Source organism: Amblyomma maculatum, chromosome 9 (genome assembly GCF_055883805.1).
Source record: "Amblyomma maculatum isolate TAMU_Amacu chromosome 9, ASM5588380v1, whole genome shotgun sequence".
NCBI lineage: Eukaryota > Metazoa > Arthropoda > Arachnida > Ixodida > Ixodidae > Amblyomma > Amblyomma maculatum.
The window spans coordinates 129,419,271-129,431,244 of record NC_139352.1 but is presented as its reverse complement, the minus strand read 5'-3'; the positions used below and the strand labels follow the sequence as shown (position 1 = coordinate 129,431,244).

Below are 11,974 nucleotides of genomic sequence, written 5' to 3'. Positions count from 1 at the left end.
CCCATTAGTTTACAAGTGAACAAAAATGTTCAAAGCGGTAGTTTGATTTCCCTTTCCGCCTGGGAGATTGTCGCGTTGTTAATAACAACCGTGTAAGCAATATACCGTATTATTAAAACATTGAATATTTCTAAGACGATTCCTGTTCAAAGCGCCGGGTTACCGATATGCCTGAGCGTGAACTGACCACCGTCAAGTGCGCCAGGCGCTTGCGCTAACCACAGAAGCATATTTATTTATTTATTTATTTATTTCCTCAAAGGTCTCGGTTGAGACATTACATGAGGGAGTGGACAGTATCTGGCAAGCAATAATAAAAAATGTTAAGATGAAAGGTTGGCGACGCTCCGCTTGGATTCTTGTGGGTTGATGATAATGGCAACTTCGGTGGGTAGGTCATTCCAGTCTCGTGCAGTACGCTGAAAAAATGACTGCTGAAATGTCACAGTATGGGCTTGTAGGGGATACACTGCGTTACTGTGGCTGCACCGGGCGATGCGGTGGGCTCTTTTTATGTAGGGGTTATCAAGAGGCAAAGAATGAAAAAATTTATGAAAAAGGTTACGACGTGCTATCTTACGGCGCGAGGCCAGGGGGGGCAAGTTGATTCGAGCTTTTAGTGCTGAGATGCTTGAGTGGTAGGAATAATTTGATAGAATGAATCGTGTTGCGCGGTTCTGAACCAATTCGAGGGCGTTAGTAAGATTAACGTGGTGCGGATCAAAAATAGCGTTAGCATACTCAAGCTTGGGACGCACACAGGTTTGAAAAGCAAGCTGTTTAATAGGGGGAGAAGCGAGTGAAAAGTCACGGCGTAAATAACCTAGAGCACAATTAGCAGAATTTATTATGTGATTAATATGACAGGTCCAAGTTAGGTCACGCGAGATATGCACACCAAGATATTTGAATGATTCGGATGTTCCAATCTGCAGGTTATTGATATTATAATTAGGCGCTAGGTAATTACGACGACGGTGAATGGACATTAACACGGTTTTAGAAATATTTAATGACATGAGCCATGTTTTACATCAGTCCTGTATGCGAATAAGGTCAGTTTGTAATGCGAGATGGGCGGTGGAGTTAGTAATGCTTCGGTAAACGACACAGTCATCGGCAAAGAGTCGGATATGAGAAGAAATGTTACACGGTAGGTCATTAATATATATCAAGAAAAGGAGGGGCCCGAGTACCGTTCCTTGAGGTACCCCTGAGAGCACAGGTGGAAGGATGAAGAGTGTGAATTGGCATATACGAACTGCTGACGGTTAGATAAAAACCCTCGAATCCAGTTCAGAACACATGGATGAATATTAAGGCGCGATAACTTTAGTAAGAGGCGACCATGGGGAACCTTATCGAATGCTTTTTCGAAGTCTAAAAATACTGCATCAGTCGGGATATTACGATCAAGGTTTAAATGTTAGTCGTGCAGGAAGAGTGCCAGTTGGGTGTCACAGGAATGATTCTTGAGAAAACCATGCTGGCTTGAGTGTAAAAAATGAACGGACGATGGCAAGGTAGCAATATGCGAGTATAAAACATGCTCCATTATTTTACAAGAAACGCTTGTTATGGAAATCGGGCGGTAGTTTCTCGGCGATGATCGGCTTCCTTTCTTGAAGACCGGAATGACCTTGCCCACCTGCCAGTCGCGTGGAATCGAACCGGTGTTCAAGGATTCCTGGAATATGAGCGATAAGAACAGGCTACACGTATGTTTAGTATTTTTTAGCACTTTGGCGTTGATACCGTCCACTCCAGTAGATGACGAGTTCTTCAGTGACTCAATTACCTTGACTATGCCGACGGGATGAAATGTGATATTTTGCATGAGCGGGTGCGTAAAATATGGTGGATCTGGAAGATTGTCAAGGGGTTCATTAGTAAAGACCGAACTGAATAATGTGTTAAGAACATCTGCAACCTCAGTGTCGGGAATAGGAGATCCAGAGCTACTGTTAAGTGAAATCTCATTACATTGATTAGGGCTAATGGTTTTCCAAAATCGTTTTGGGTTAGTCTGCAGCATAGATAGTAAAGTAGTAGAAAAAAACTTCCGTTTAGTGTGAGCGGTTAACTTGTATTCTTTTGCGACAGCATGATACTTCTGCCATGTGGAAGAAGAGTTAGACAGCTTGGCCGACCGGAACAGGCGTTTTTTCTTATTATTGAGTCGTCTGAGTGATACATTAAACCATGGTGATGTTATTCTTTCTGATATAGTAATAGTTGGGATGTAAAGACTTATAAGCCGATGCATCTCTGTTTTGAAAAGTAACCAGTTTGACTCGAGAGAATGTAGTGGAAAGTTAGCAGCGAAGGTATCAAAGTAATCTGATAATTCACGGTTCATGCTGGCATAGTCTCCTTTATCATAAAGCGTAAGTGTTTTTTTTATTTTTTTGTTTCTTTAGTACGTTGCAATAAAAAGAAGTATGTATCGTCAAATGATCCCTAAGACCGCGCAACAAGGTGATAGGAGTAAAATTATCAGGATGCGTTGTTAATACGAGATCTAGAAAGTTAGACGAGTGGTCAGTAACGCGTGTGGGATCAGTGACGAGTTGAGTTAAGCCAAAAGTCATACACGTGTTTAAGAAATCGCTAGCCGGGCTGCTTTTCGATAATGTAGCGGCGGGATTAGACCAATCTGTTGTGAGAAAATTAAAATCACCGAAGAGAAGGATAGGGCTAAGTGAATATGTTTTAGTTAACACATTTAAGGCATCATGAAATAAGGGGGTGAAAGAACGGTCAGCATTAGGAGGGCGGTAACAAATACCAATGAGGATGGGCGGATGTGTAGTAGTGCATCCAAGCCAAATCATTTCCATTTGTGAAGGGAGGTTAACAAATGAACAATACAGATCCCGTTTAGTGGCGAGCAATACCCCCCCCCCCCCCCCCCCCCCGCGCGAGTTATCGGGTCTATCCTTCCGGAATATCTCAAAATCTGGGAGAAATGGAAGAATCTCAGAATCGTGAACTGATGCGTTAAGCCATGTTTCAGTTAGTAGTAAGATATCGCATGACGATGAACCTATTAAACTGCACAATGAATCGCGCTTGGGAACAACACTTCGAATGTTAGCAAGCAGAAATGATAAAGGGTGACGATTCGGCGGACGGGGTTCACAATTTGGTTTCAATGGTGGCTACAAGCTGTCCTCAACGACATGGTTAGAAGCATGGTCGAAATGGTACGTTTTTTCACTTGTGACAAGCTTTTCATTTCGCAACTTGTATTTCAGTTTTCGAGCCTTTCCAAATTCGATGAGGTGTTTCTGGGCAACGCCCGTGCTTGGAGAAAGATCTTGAGCAACCGCATATCCTGTGTCTTTGAATTTCCGAGCGGAAGACAGGACTTGCTCTTTGTCTTTAAAGTGAGCAAATCTCACAATTATAGGTCTGCACCTACCAGTTTGGAAAGTCTCAAGGCGATGTGCAAGCTCAATGTCGCGTGGCTCTAACTGGACGTCTAAATACTGATTAATGTGTGCAATGATGATATTTTCAGAATCTGACCATGTTTCTTTATCTTTATCTTCAAGGCTGTAGAAAACAAGGTTGTTTCGACTGGACCGAATTTGTGCATCATTTACCCGGGCAGACAGAGCATTTATCTGCGCCGTGTTCTCAGTGCTGATTCCATGCAGTTCTTTCAATTCAGTCTGCATGTCATCAATACCAACACATGCTGTCTCAGTTTTATCTAGTCGCGCCTTAATCTCGCAAAACGTTTTATCATGATCAACTAGTTTCATTTCAATCGACTTTAGCTGCGCTAGCATTGCTGTCTGCCCAATTTGAATTTCCTTCAAAGCATCAAGAATCTCATTGTCAGGGTTGGAGTTAGATTCTATATCACCAGCTACCATAAGAAGTTTTAACAACATATGCGCACAGTCATACATGATGGACCGGAAACGCCGTGGGCTCGGCAGCACCAAGAGTGCACGGTAGCTACTTGGCTTAGCGTAAAGATAATAAGGTTTCATTACCTGCACCAAGAAGCGTAGAACGTTAGCACGGGCCATCGCTGGAGTGCTGCCGAGCCCACTGAAGGGCGCGCCGCTCCGAGCTGCCTTTTTAGCACAAGTACACGCATGCGCAGGATGTACAGAGGCGGTTCCGGCGTTCAGACGGCTCAGGGAAAGCCATGATGCTTGAAGATATGGTCCGTGGCCGTGTAGAAATTGCGCGGACCGGGATGCGTTGTCGATGGGCTGGCCATTCGTAGCCGAGAAAGGCTCAACCGTGTGAAGTCCGGAAAGCAGGAGTGTTGCGTCTGGACTGGAATTGACGACGGATGCTAGGCACGGGACCCGGGGGCTCGAACACTCCAGCAGCTGCGAGCTCGAGAGTCCGAGGAACTGCATCAAGAAGCGTAGGACGTTAGCACGGGCCATCGCTGGCGTGCTGCCGAGCCAACTCGTGCTGCCGAGCCAACAAATATTAATGCGATGGGGTCATGGGCCCCGTGACACAGAAACGCCGATGTTAGTGTTGCTCTCTTTTGTAACTCGAATATCTGCGAGGAAGCAAATAAATAAAAATTGTTCTCATCGTATCAGACATCCAACTCCGGCCCTTCAGTGCGAGACGAGCACGCTATCGATACACTACCGAGCAAGGTTGCAACACTCGAGTGAAGTTGCATTAGTGTATGAGTTGCCGTTGGGCTGTATGCTAACGAAGAGCTGTGCCGTTAGAAAGGAACCATTAATTAAGTAACAATTAGGCAAGTAACAAAGTATGATTCCGCTAGTTTTGCGCTTTGCTTGCATGCAATATTTGCGCCAGTATCATGAAATTGTAGCATAGCGCATGGTGGTAGCCCGAGTAGAGAAAGAGTAGAAGGAAGAAGTGCGGAGTAAGAAGAAAAAGTAAAAAGGCATTCGAGCGTTTTCGCTGGCCTTCATAGTTCTGGCTCTGTGTTTGGGTTATTTGTGGCTATCCCCGGCACCCAAGCGTCTGGAGAGGACCTCCACACATCGATACCACACCCACAGCTATGGCTTCGCAGAATCCACAGCACTGGATCCGGCGTCGCCGCGGACTTGCAGGCGAGTGGAAACCGCACCGACCACTGAGCACGTGTAGACTGATCCTGGACCCTTAATTGCAACCCAATCTGGCGAGCCTGGAAGATTCGGGCGTCATTTCCCGCCGTGCCTGATCTGAGCCTCTGTGAGTTGTGAAAATGCAACTAGAGAAGTTGACTGCTATCGGGACCAAACATGGATTGTCAAGCTTGGAACTTCGTACCTGGATCGGGAATGAACGAACAGAACTGCGAGCTGATGGCGCAGCCGAACGAGAAACAATTCGCCAAGCCACAGAAAATGAGGTATTGAAATTAATTCTCAGGCTACAGGATTGTGCCCGCACTGATATGAATACTGATTCCGAGGTCTCTGGTGCGCCTAGCTCCTCCAATTCTCTCACCTCAAAAATTACCTCCTTTGTTCGACGAATGACGTGACGATCTTCATGCTTATTTCCAGCAATTAGAGCGTATGGCTACCCGACAGCAATGGCCTCCTGAGAAAGGGGCTTGTTACGTTTCTCCACCGACAAGTGGGACAGCTGACCCGGCCACCGCATAGCAACAGGCAGAACCGCGAGCGGATCGGCCATTTCGGCGCCGTTCATCGGCCACGCAACGCTTCCTCCCGCGGGCAAGTCTCGACGTGATCTTGCCACGCGCCAAATGTGTGTGCGTGCGTGTGTGTGCAAACGCCGGCCAAGCCTGGAGCTCGTGAGAGAGTGCGCCGCCCTCGCCCGTCTGCAGGAGGTGGAGGAGATACGGTCGGACCACCTGCTATTGAGTCATCCCTTCGTGCCCAGAGCTTGTCGGGCTCTCCATTTCCTGTGACTGTTTTCCCTTTCCCTGTGAACTGGAAAACCTATAAAAAGCAGCGGCCGACTCCGCTGAGAGAGAGACTACATTTCCGCGCCGTTGGCACGACGCAAGACACCAGCTGTGTGAGAGTGTCTGTATTCTCTCCGGGTCAGCTTCTCTGCCCGTTTCTTCATGATGTTGCAGTAAAGGTTGTTTCTTTAGAAGACGCCTCGTCTTTGCTGGGACCGTTCATGCCTTCCCCCGTCCACGGAGCCGCCAGACCAACGCTACAGAGGGGCGCGCGACCCGCATTTAATAACTGCTGGCAGCGGTGCGATACCCAGGCGCACGTAAATACAAATCTAATAGCCTGTAGCCATTAGTATGTGTCTAATTGGAAAGTCTTTGCATTCATCAACTGTATAACAGCGGAAGATTCGCTTGATAATATAAGGGTTAAAAAGCCTTGTTGCAGCGGTTCCATTTCACTGCACAAGGGTATCATGAGAAACGGGCAGAATATGGTGAAACAGGAAAACAGCTGATTGCTCGCATCTCCAGTTACTTTGATCACTGAATAGATATGGCTGAGTTCCACCCGACGTTTGAAGGGATAGGGTTTTGATCGCAGAGCAATTCCAGCGATGTTACTACCCACAGCTCGTAGTCTTTCTCAAAGAACGAAACTGCAAGACTCGCTAATCCTGCTGATATGACGGGCAATTTCATTGAAGCCCAGAACCTTGCCAACATTGGTATAGTTGGGGATGAACTGAAGGACCGCGAGAAGCACTACGCTCCCCATGGAAAAACGCTACTACCACGGTTTATCCTCTGGCATAATTTGGGGCATATTTCCACAGACTGCGACTTGCTTCCATGGATGCGCCCGAGCGGAATGCATGTGGTCGATTTGGACACAACTCCAACGACTGTCGAACGCGACGAAATTAGAAAGCTGCTCCTGTGCCTTGCGAAATATGCCAAAGCGAGCTTCGAGACACGGGTTCAGAGCTCCTATGTGCGGCACAGTCGCATACCCCCCCTGAACACGGAAGGTTAACCACAAGAGCGTTCTTTTCAGCAGTCGAATTGTCGGTTGCTAAGTGCCGCATGTTCTCTCATGAAGTCGACGTCCTTAAAGACACAAAGACCATGATTATTCGACAAAATTTGGTGCCTTTAGTCTCGTTCACAGGGAGAAGCAGTAGCGTTTCGGTTTTGGATGGACGAGTCAAGGTCTTACCTGAGGCTGTGACCCAGGTGCGTGTACCGTTTTTCATCGGAACAGTAACATCCTTATGTATGGATGGACCTCTCTCCGATCTCGCGCTACGCAATATACCAGACGTAAGGGCGTCGCGTGATCCAGATCCCGCATGGGAGTGCACTGCCGCTGTTACTTTCTGCGGTAGCCAAAATACAGCAGGAATCAGGTGTGTCATCAAAGAGGCACTAACTCCGATCTTAAACAGACACAAAAAACGAGGTAATTTCTGAACAGCACAATGGCCTAAGCTTAAAAACCTCTTTTGCGAAAGTTTTCCGGGAGTTCAGTTCCGGTATCGGAAATGTGCATTACTTTTGCGTTACCGTCGTTTTGCATTATTCCCTGGCAGACACTTCAAGCAACTGATGGCGCCGGATATGTTTTGGCTAATCATTCACCACTTTGGTCATGAGATTATCATGGCTTATCACCAAGGAATTAGCCGGACCACTGACCGAATACAACATGATTTTTACTTTCTGGGCGTGCATGGCAACATCACCAGTTTCGTTAAATCATGCGATATATGCCAAAGGACGACCCTCAAATGTAAAGTCGGCGTGGTCACTTTGAGCAACATGCCTCCGATTATGACACCGTTCCAACGGTTCGCAGTTGATTTATTAGGTCCCCTTTCACCGATGTCAAAAAAAGGAAACAGCTACTCGCTTATTCTCGTTGACTTCGCTACACGTTACCCAGATGACATGCCACTTCCTGCAAGCATAGCGGACGCGTGCTTGGAAATGATTTCCCGAGTAGGCCTTCCACTATAGATGGTCACAGATGAAGGCTAGAGTTTCACTTCAGAACTGATGTATTGGTGCCACATTAATTGCCTGACTGTGAATGTTACTAAGACTTGCTTTCAGATTTTCCATCCCCTTCAGAAGCCATTGCACGTCTCACCACTACTATACTTCAGTTCCACTGCCGTCACGTCGCAGGACCGAATTTCGTTTATGGGTGTTGTTATTGACCCTCACCTAAAATTCCATTATCATACAGCGGAAACTTGCAAGAAAATTTTATACGGACGCGCACTAATCAAAGCCCGATCCTAATTCCGAATCCATATCAAACACACGCATTTAAAAGTGTTGGGAACGGGGAGAGATACCCGGAGAGTGGAAGAATTCAAATCTAGTCCTCATTCCCAAATCAGGAACCGAACTAAAACAGGAAAGGCTTAGGCCAATATTATTAATTTCCTGTGTTGGCAAGCTCATGAAGCACGTCAAACAGAATAGGCTATGCGGATACTTAGAAAGTAAGGAACTCTACCAAGACAGCGCGCTTGGATTCAGACGACTATCTTTAAACGAAGTCATGTTACAAATCAAAGAACAAGTACTGGAAAGGAGGACTAGCGACTCGAAAGTCATAGTGGGACTGGACATCAGCAGAGTTTAACAGCGTCAAACACCAACCGCCCCTGTTACACAGCAGTCGTCTACATTTACGAAGCAAGCTATATAACTATACCAAGAGCTTCCTTGCGGACCGATTTGTGAATATAGAAATATGCGGCACAACAAAAGATAACATTAAGATAGGCAACAGAGGGACACCACAGGGATTGGTGCTGTCCCCTACCTTTTTTAAAATTGCAATGATCGGGCTGCCAGAACGACTCAGAAAGATAGACGGCCTCTGCCACACCCTCTATGCTGACTACCTCACCCTTTGGGTCGACAGAAGGGGGAGCGATGGCCAGATAGAAGACACCCTACAAAGGGCAATCTGGGAAACGGAAAGCCATCCGAGACCCATAGGGTTAAAATGCTCGCCGGAAAAATCGGAGATGCTAATCATCAGCAAGCAGCAGGTCAATATTCAGCTCCTGTTCAACAACATCCCGGTATCAAGGGTGGACAAGATCAGGACACTGGGTATGTGGATACAACAGAATGGAAGAAACATAGAAACAATAAACAGACTAGAAGCCAGGACCAACCAAACTTGCAGGCTTCTCAGAAGGATAGCAAACAAAAACGCGGGAATGAAGGAGGCGAACCTTCTTAGGCTTGTCCACTCTTTCATCATTAGCGGGCTCACCTGCGCTATACCGTACAAAGACAACTAAAGCAGAGAGAGACAAGGTAGGTATCTTCATCAGAAAAGGTGTCAAAACAACCCTAGGTTTACCAGCGTGCACATCAACCGAGACAATCCTTAACCTAGGAGTGTCAAACACCCTGAAGGAAATGTACGAGGCGAAACTCACAGCCCAATATATTAGACTAACTGGCAGCAAAACGGGCAGATCCATCCTTAGGAAGCTGGGCTACGAAAGCCCACAATCGCGAGAGGGGATTACAGCCATCCCCAAAGAAATTGTCAGCAAGTTAATAATATACTCCATCCCAAGACACATGCACTTCATACACAACGAGGAACGCAAGAGCAGCCGAGTTCAAAGACTCCAAAGCTCCCTCCTCCAAAAACAAGGGGTAGTGTACACTGATGCGGCAGAGTACACAGAAGGACACTACGCTGCAGTAGTAGTCAGCGACAAAGGCGAGCTAATCTCGAGCTGTAGCTTAAGACGATCTTCACCAGAGGAGGCAGAGATGGCGGCGATTGCCCTGGCAATCACAATTTCATCAAGCAAAATAAGCATCACAGATTCTAAAACAGCAATGAAAGCCTATGACAACGGTGAGGTGTCCAAAGAGGCCAGCAAAATTCTGCAAGCAGGCAAAAAGAATGGACTCAACGACCTAATTAAAATAATATGGCCACCCGCAACGAGATCACCAACAAGATTGCCCGAGGACTCACCCACTGGGCGCCAGCGCAGACAGACTACTCCCTGTCCAAAAAGACTGAACCAAATACGGAGAAATTCTAGCCGTGTGCTGTGCGATGTCAGCGCACGTTAAAGATCCGCAGGTGATCGACATTACTCCGTAGTCCTCCACTACGGCTCCCCTTTCTCACTTTCCACTTTCACTCCCACTGTCCTCCCTTCCCTTACGGCGCGTTCTATCTATCTATCTATCTATCTATCTATCTATCTATCTATCTATCTATCTATCTATCTATCTATCTATCTATCTATCTATCTATCTATCTATCTATCTATCTATCTATCTATCTATCTATCTATCTATCTATCTATCTATCTATCTGTCTGTCTGTCTGTGTGTCTGTCTGTCTGTCTGTCTGTCTGTCTGTCTGTCTGTCTGTCTGTCTGTCTGTCTGTCTGTCTGTCTGTCTGTCTGTCTGTCTGCTCTGTCTGTCTGTCTGTCTGTCTGTCTGTCTGTCTGTCTGTCTGTCTGTCTATCTATCTATCTATCTATCTATCTATCTATCTATCTATCTATCTATCTATCTATCTATCTATCTATCTATCTATCTATCTATCTAGAGAACTTCCAGGAGAACCCTCCCCCCCCCCCCCAATCATAGATCTCTCAGAAAACAGGAAGTAATCAGGCGGAAACTGCAGACAGGCACCTTCGCAAACCCGTATATTCCACACAAATGGCATCTGGAGGTGCACTCTTCCGAATGTAAAACCTGAAGGCATAGCTACCCTAAATCATATGCTTTGGGCTTGCCCAGCGCTAAACGGGGATACATGGAAATAAAGAGTCATGGGAATTCTGCCTTCACAGCCAGGATTTTGGATTGGAAAACATTTATTGTCAGCAATGAGCGATTTGTGGGCGCTACACTTAGATGGCCTCAAGACCGTTGCTCTCGGCGACCTTTTGAGCCCACTCAGTAGCCCGAACTTGCGTTAACGGGTCTGAGCTGGCCAGTATAGCCTCCCACCGCTCAAAAGAAGGGAGCCAGGAAGAACAAATATAAAAACAAGTCACCCGTCAAGCTCAGGCCGCTGCCGGAAGCCAAATGATTTCGGCCGACGTCTAGGGGGCAAATAGACGGTGAAAAGAGAGCTTCATCTCACCCGAACATCCATACTCTCTGACGAATGTAAATAAAGTGCTTTCTCTCTCTCTCTCCCAATCCACACGTTACTATCAATTTACTACGCATTCGTCCACAGCCACTTAAACTACGGCACTTCACCCTGGGGTAACGCCTATCATCTTCATCTTTGGCCATTAATAAAACTGCAAACGCAAGCCATATTCATTATAACCTCCTCAACTCGAATGCCACCGCCGCACATTTTGTTCATGAATTTGAATGTTCTACCCCTCTCGGCACTTTGTATTTATAATATCGGTACTCTATTCTTTAAGATTCTTCGCCATCAGCTCCAACTTAGCATTTTTCCTCCCGGCAAGATAACAAACAATCGCGTTACACGGGTCCCGCTCTTAGTAATAATTTTCTACTACCTTAGGTGAGTACTAACTACGGGAAACAATGCCTTCAATTTTCATCCATATCATTTTGGATTTCTATGAACACTTACATTTAGCAAACTAATACACTGTGGCGAATTTGCAGGGTCGCAGCGGAGCACCAGAACAAGATGACCAGCGTGGCAGGCTTCTCATTCTGAACAGCTCGTGCCGTGCTTCCTCTCCGAGCACGCGCTGTACATTAGTATCTTCCTCTAACACGGGCTGGTAACGCTGACCTCAGCGCTCCGCTTTAAACATCGGCGGGCGCTATAGGGCCCCCCGCCTAGCCGGAACGGCGAAATGTACGCGCCGACGGGGCAGATATGGGGGTGCCACGGCGGCAAGCAGGCCTGCAGATAAGCCGGAAACATCTGAGGGGAGCTCATGTGGAGGTGTCTCGAGGTACGCGGGTTAGAGGCAATCTAGACAGACGACCTCTTCACGACCATCCAGCAGGATTGTCGCTGACTTTGTCGTTCTGTTGAGGACATGGTACGGGCCGTCGTATGAGGGGGTAAGAGGCGCCTT

The 11,974-nt window shown here is 46.8% G+C and overlaps 1 protein-coding gene across 1 annotated transcript; it reads right to left on the bottom strand.

Annotated features, from left to right (window-relative positions):
* Positions 1-323: 323 nt before the first annotated feature.
* Positions 324-4,415, bottom strand: LOC146180377 (uncharacterized). The gene is made up of 3 exons (XM_084580377.1): positions 3,919-4,415; positions 1,600-1,712; positions 324-526 (listed from the first exon to the last, which is right to left on the bottom strand). The coding sequence occupies exons 1-3, from the start codon at positions 4,413-4,415 to the stop codon at positions 324-326; spliced, it is 813 nt and encodes a 270-aa protein (XP_084436503.1).
* Between the last annotated feature and the right edge of the window lie 7,559 nt (positions 4,416-11,974).

What these genes read in the sequence shown, in the direction of transcription:
- LOC146180377 (XM_084580377.1), bottom strand. Translation starts at nt 4,415, where the DNA reads ATGGCCCGTGCTAACGTCCTACGCTTCTTGATGCAGTTCCTCGGACTC. An exon ending in CGGCGTTTCCGGTCCATCAT is followed by an intron (nt 1,713 to 3,918) that starts GTATGACTGTGC and finishes ACATACGTGTAG; the next exon opens with CCTGTTCTTATCGCTCATAT. An exon ending in AGGAAGCCGATCATCGCCGA is followed by an intron (nt 527 to 1,599) that starts GAAACTACCGCC and finishes CTTTGCCTCTTG; the next exon opens with ATAACCCCTACATAAAAAGA.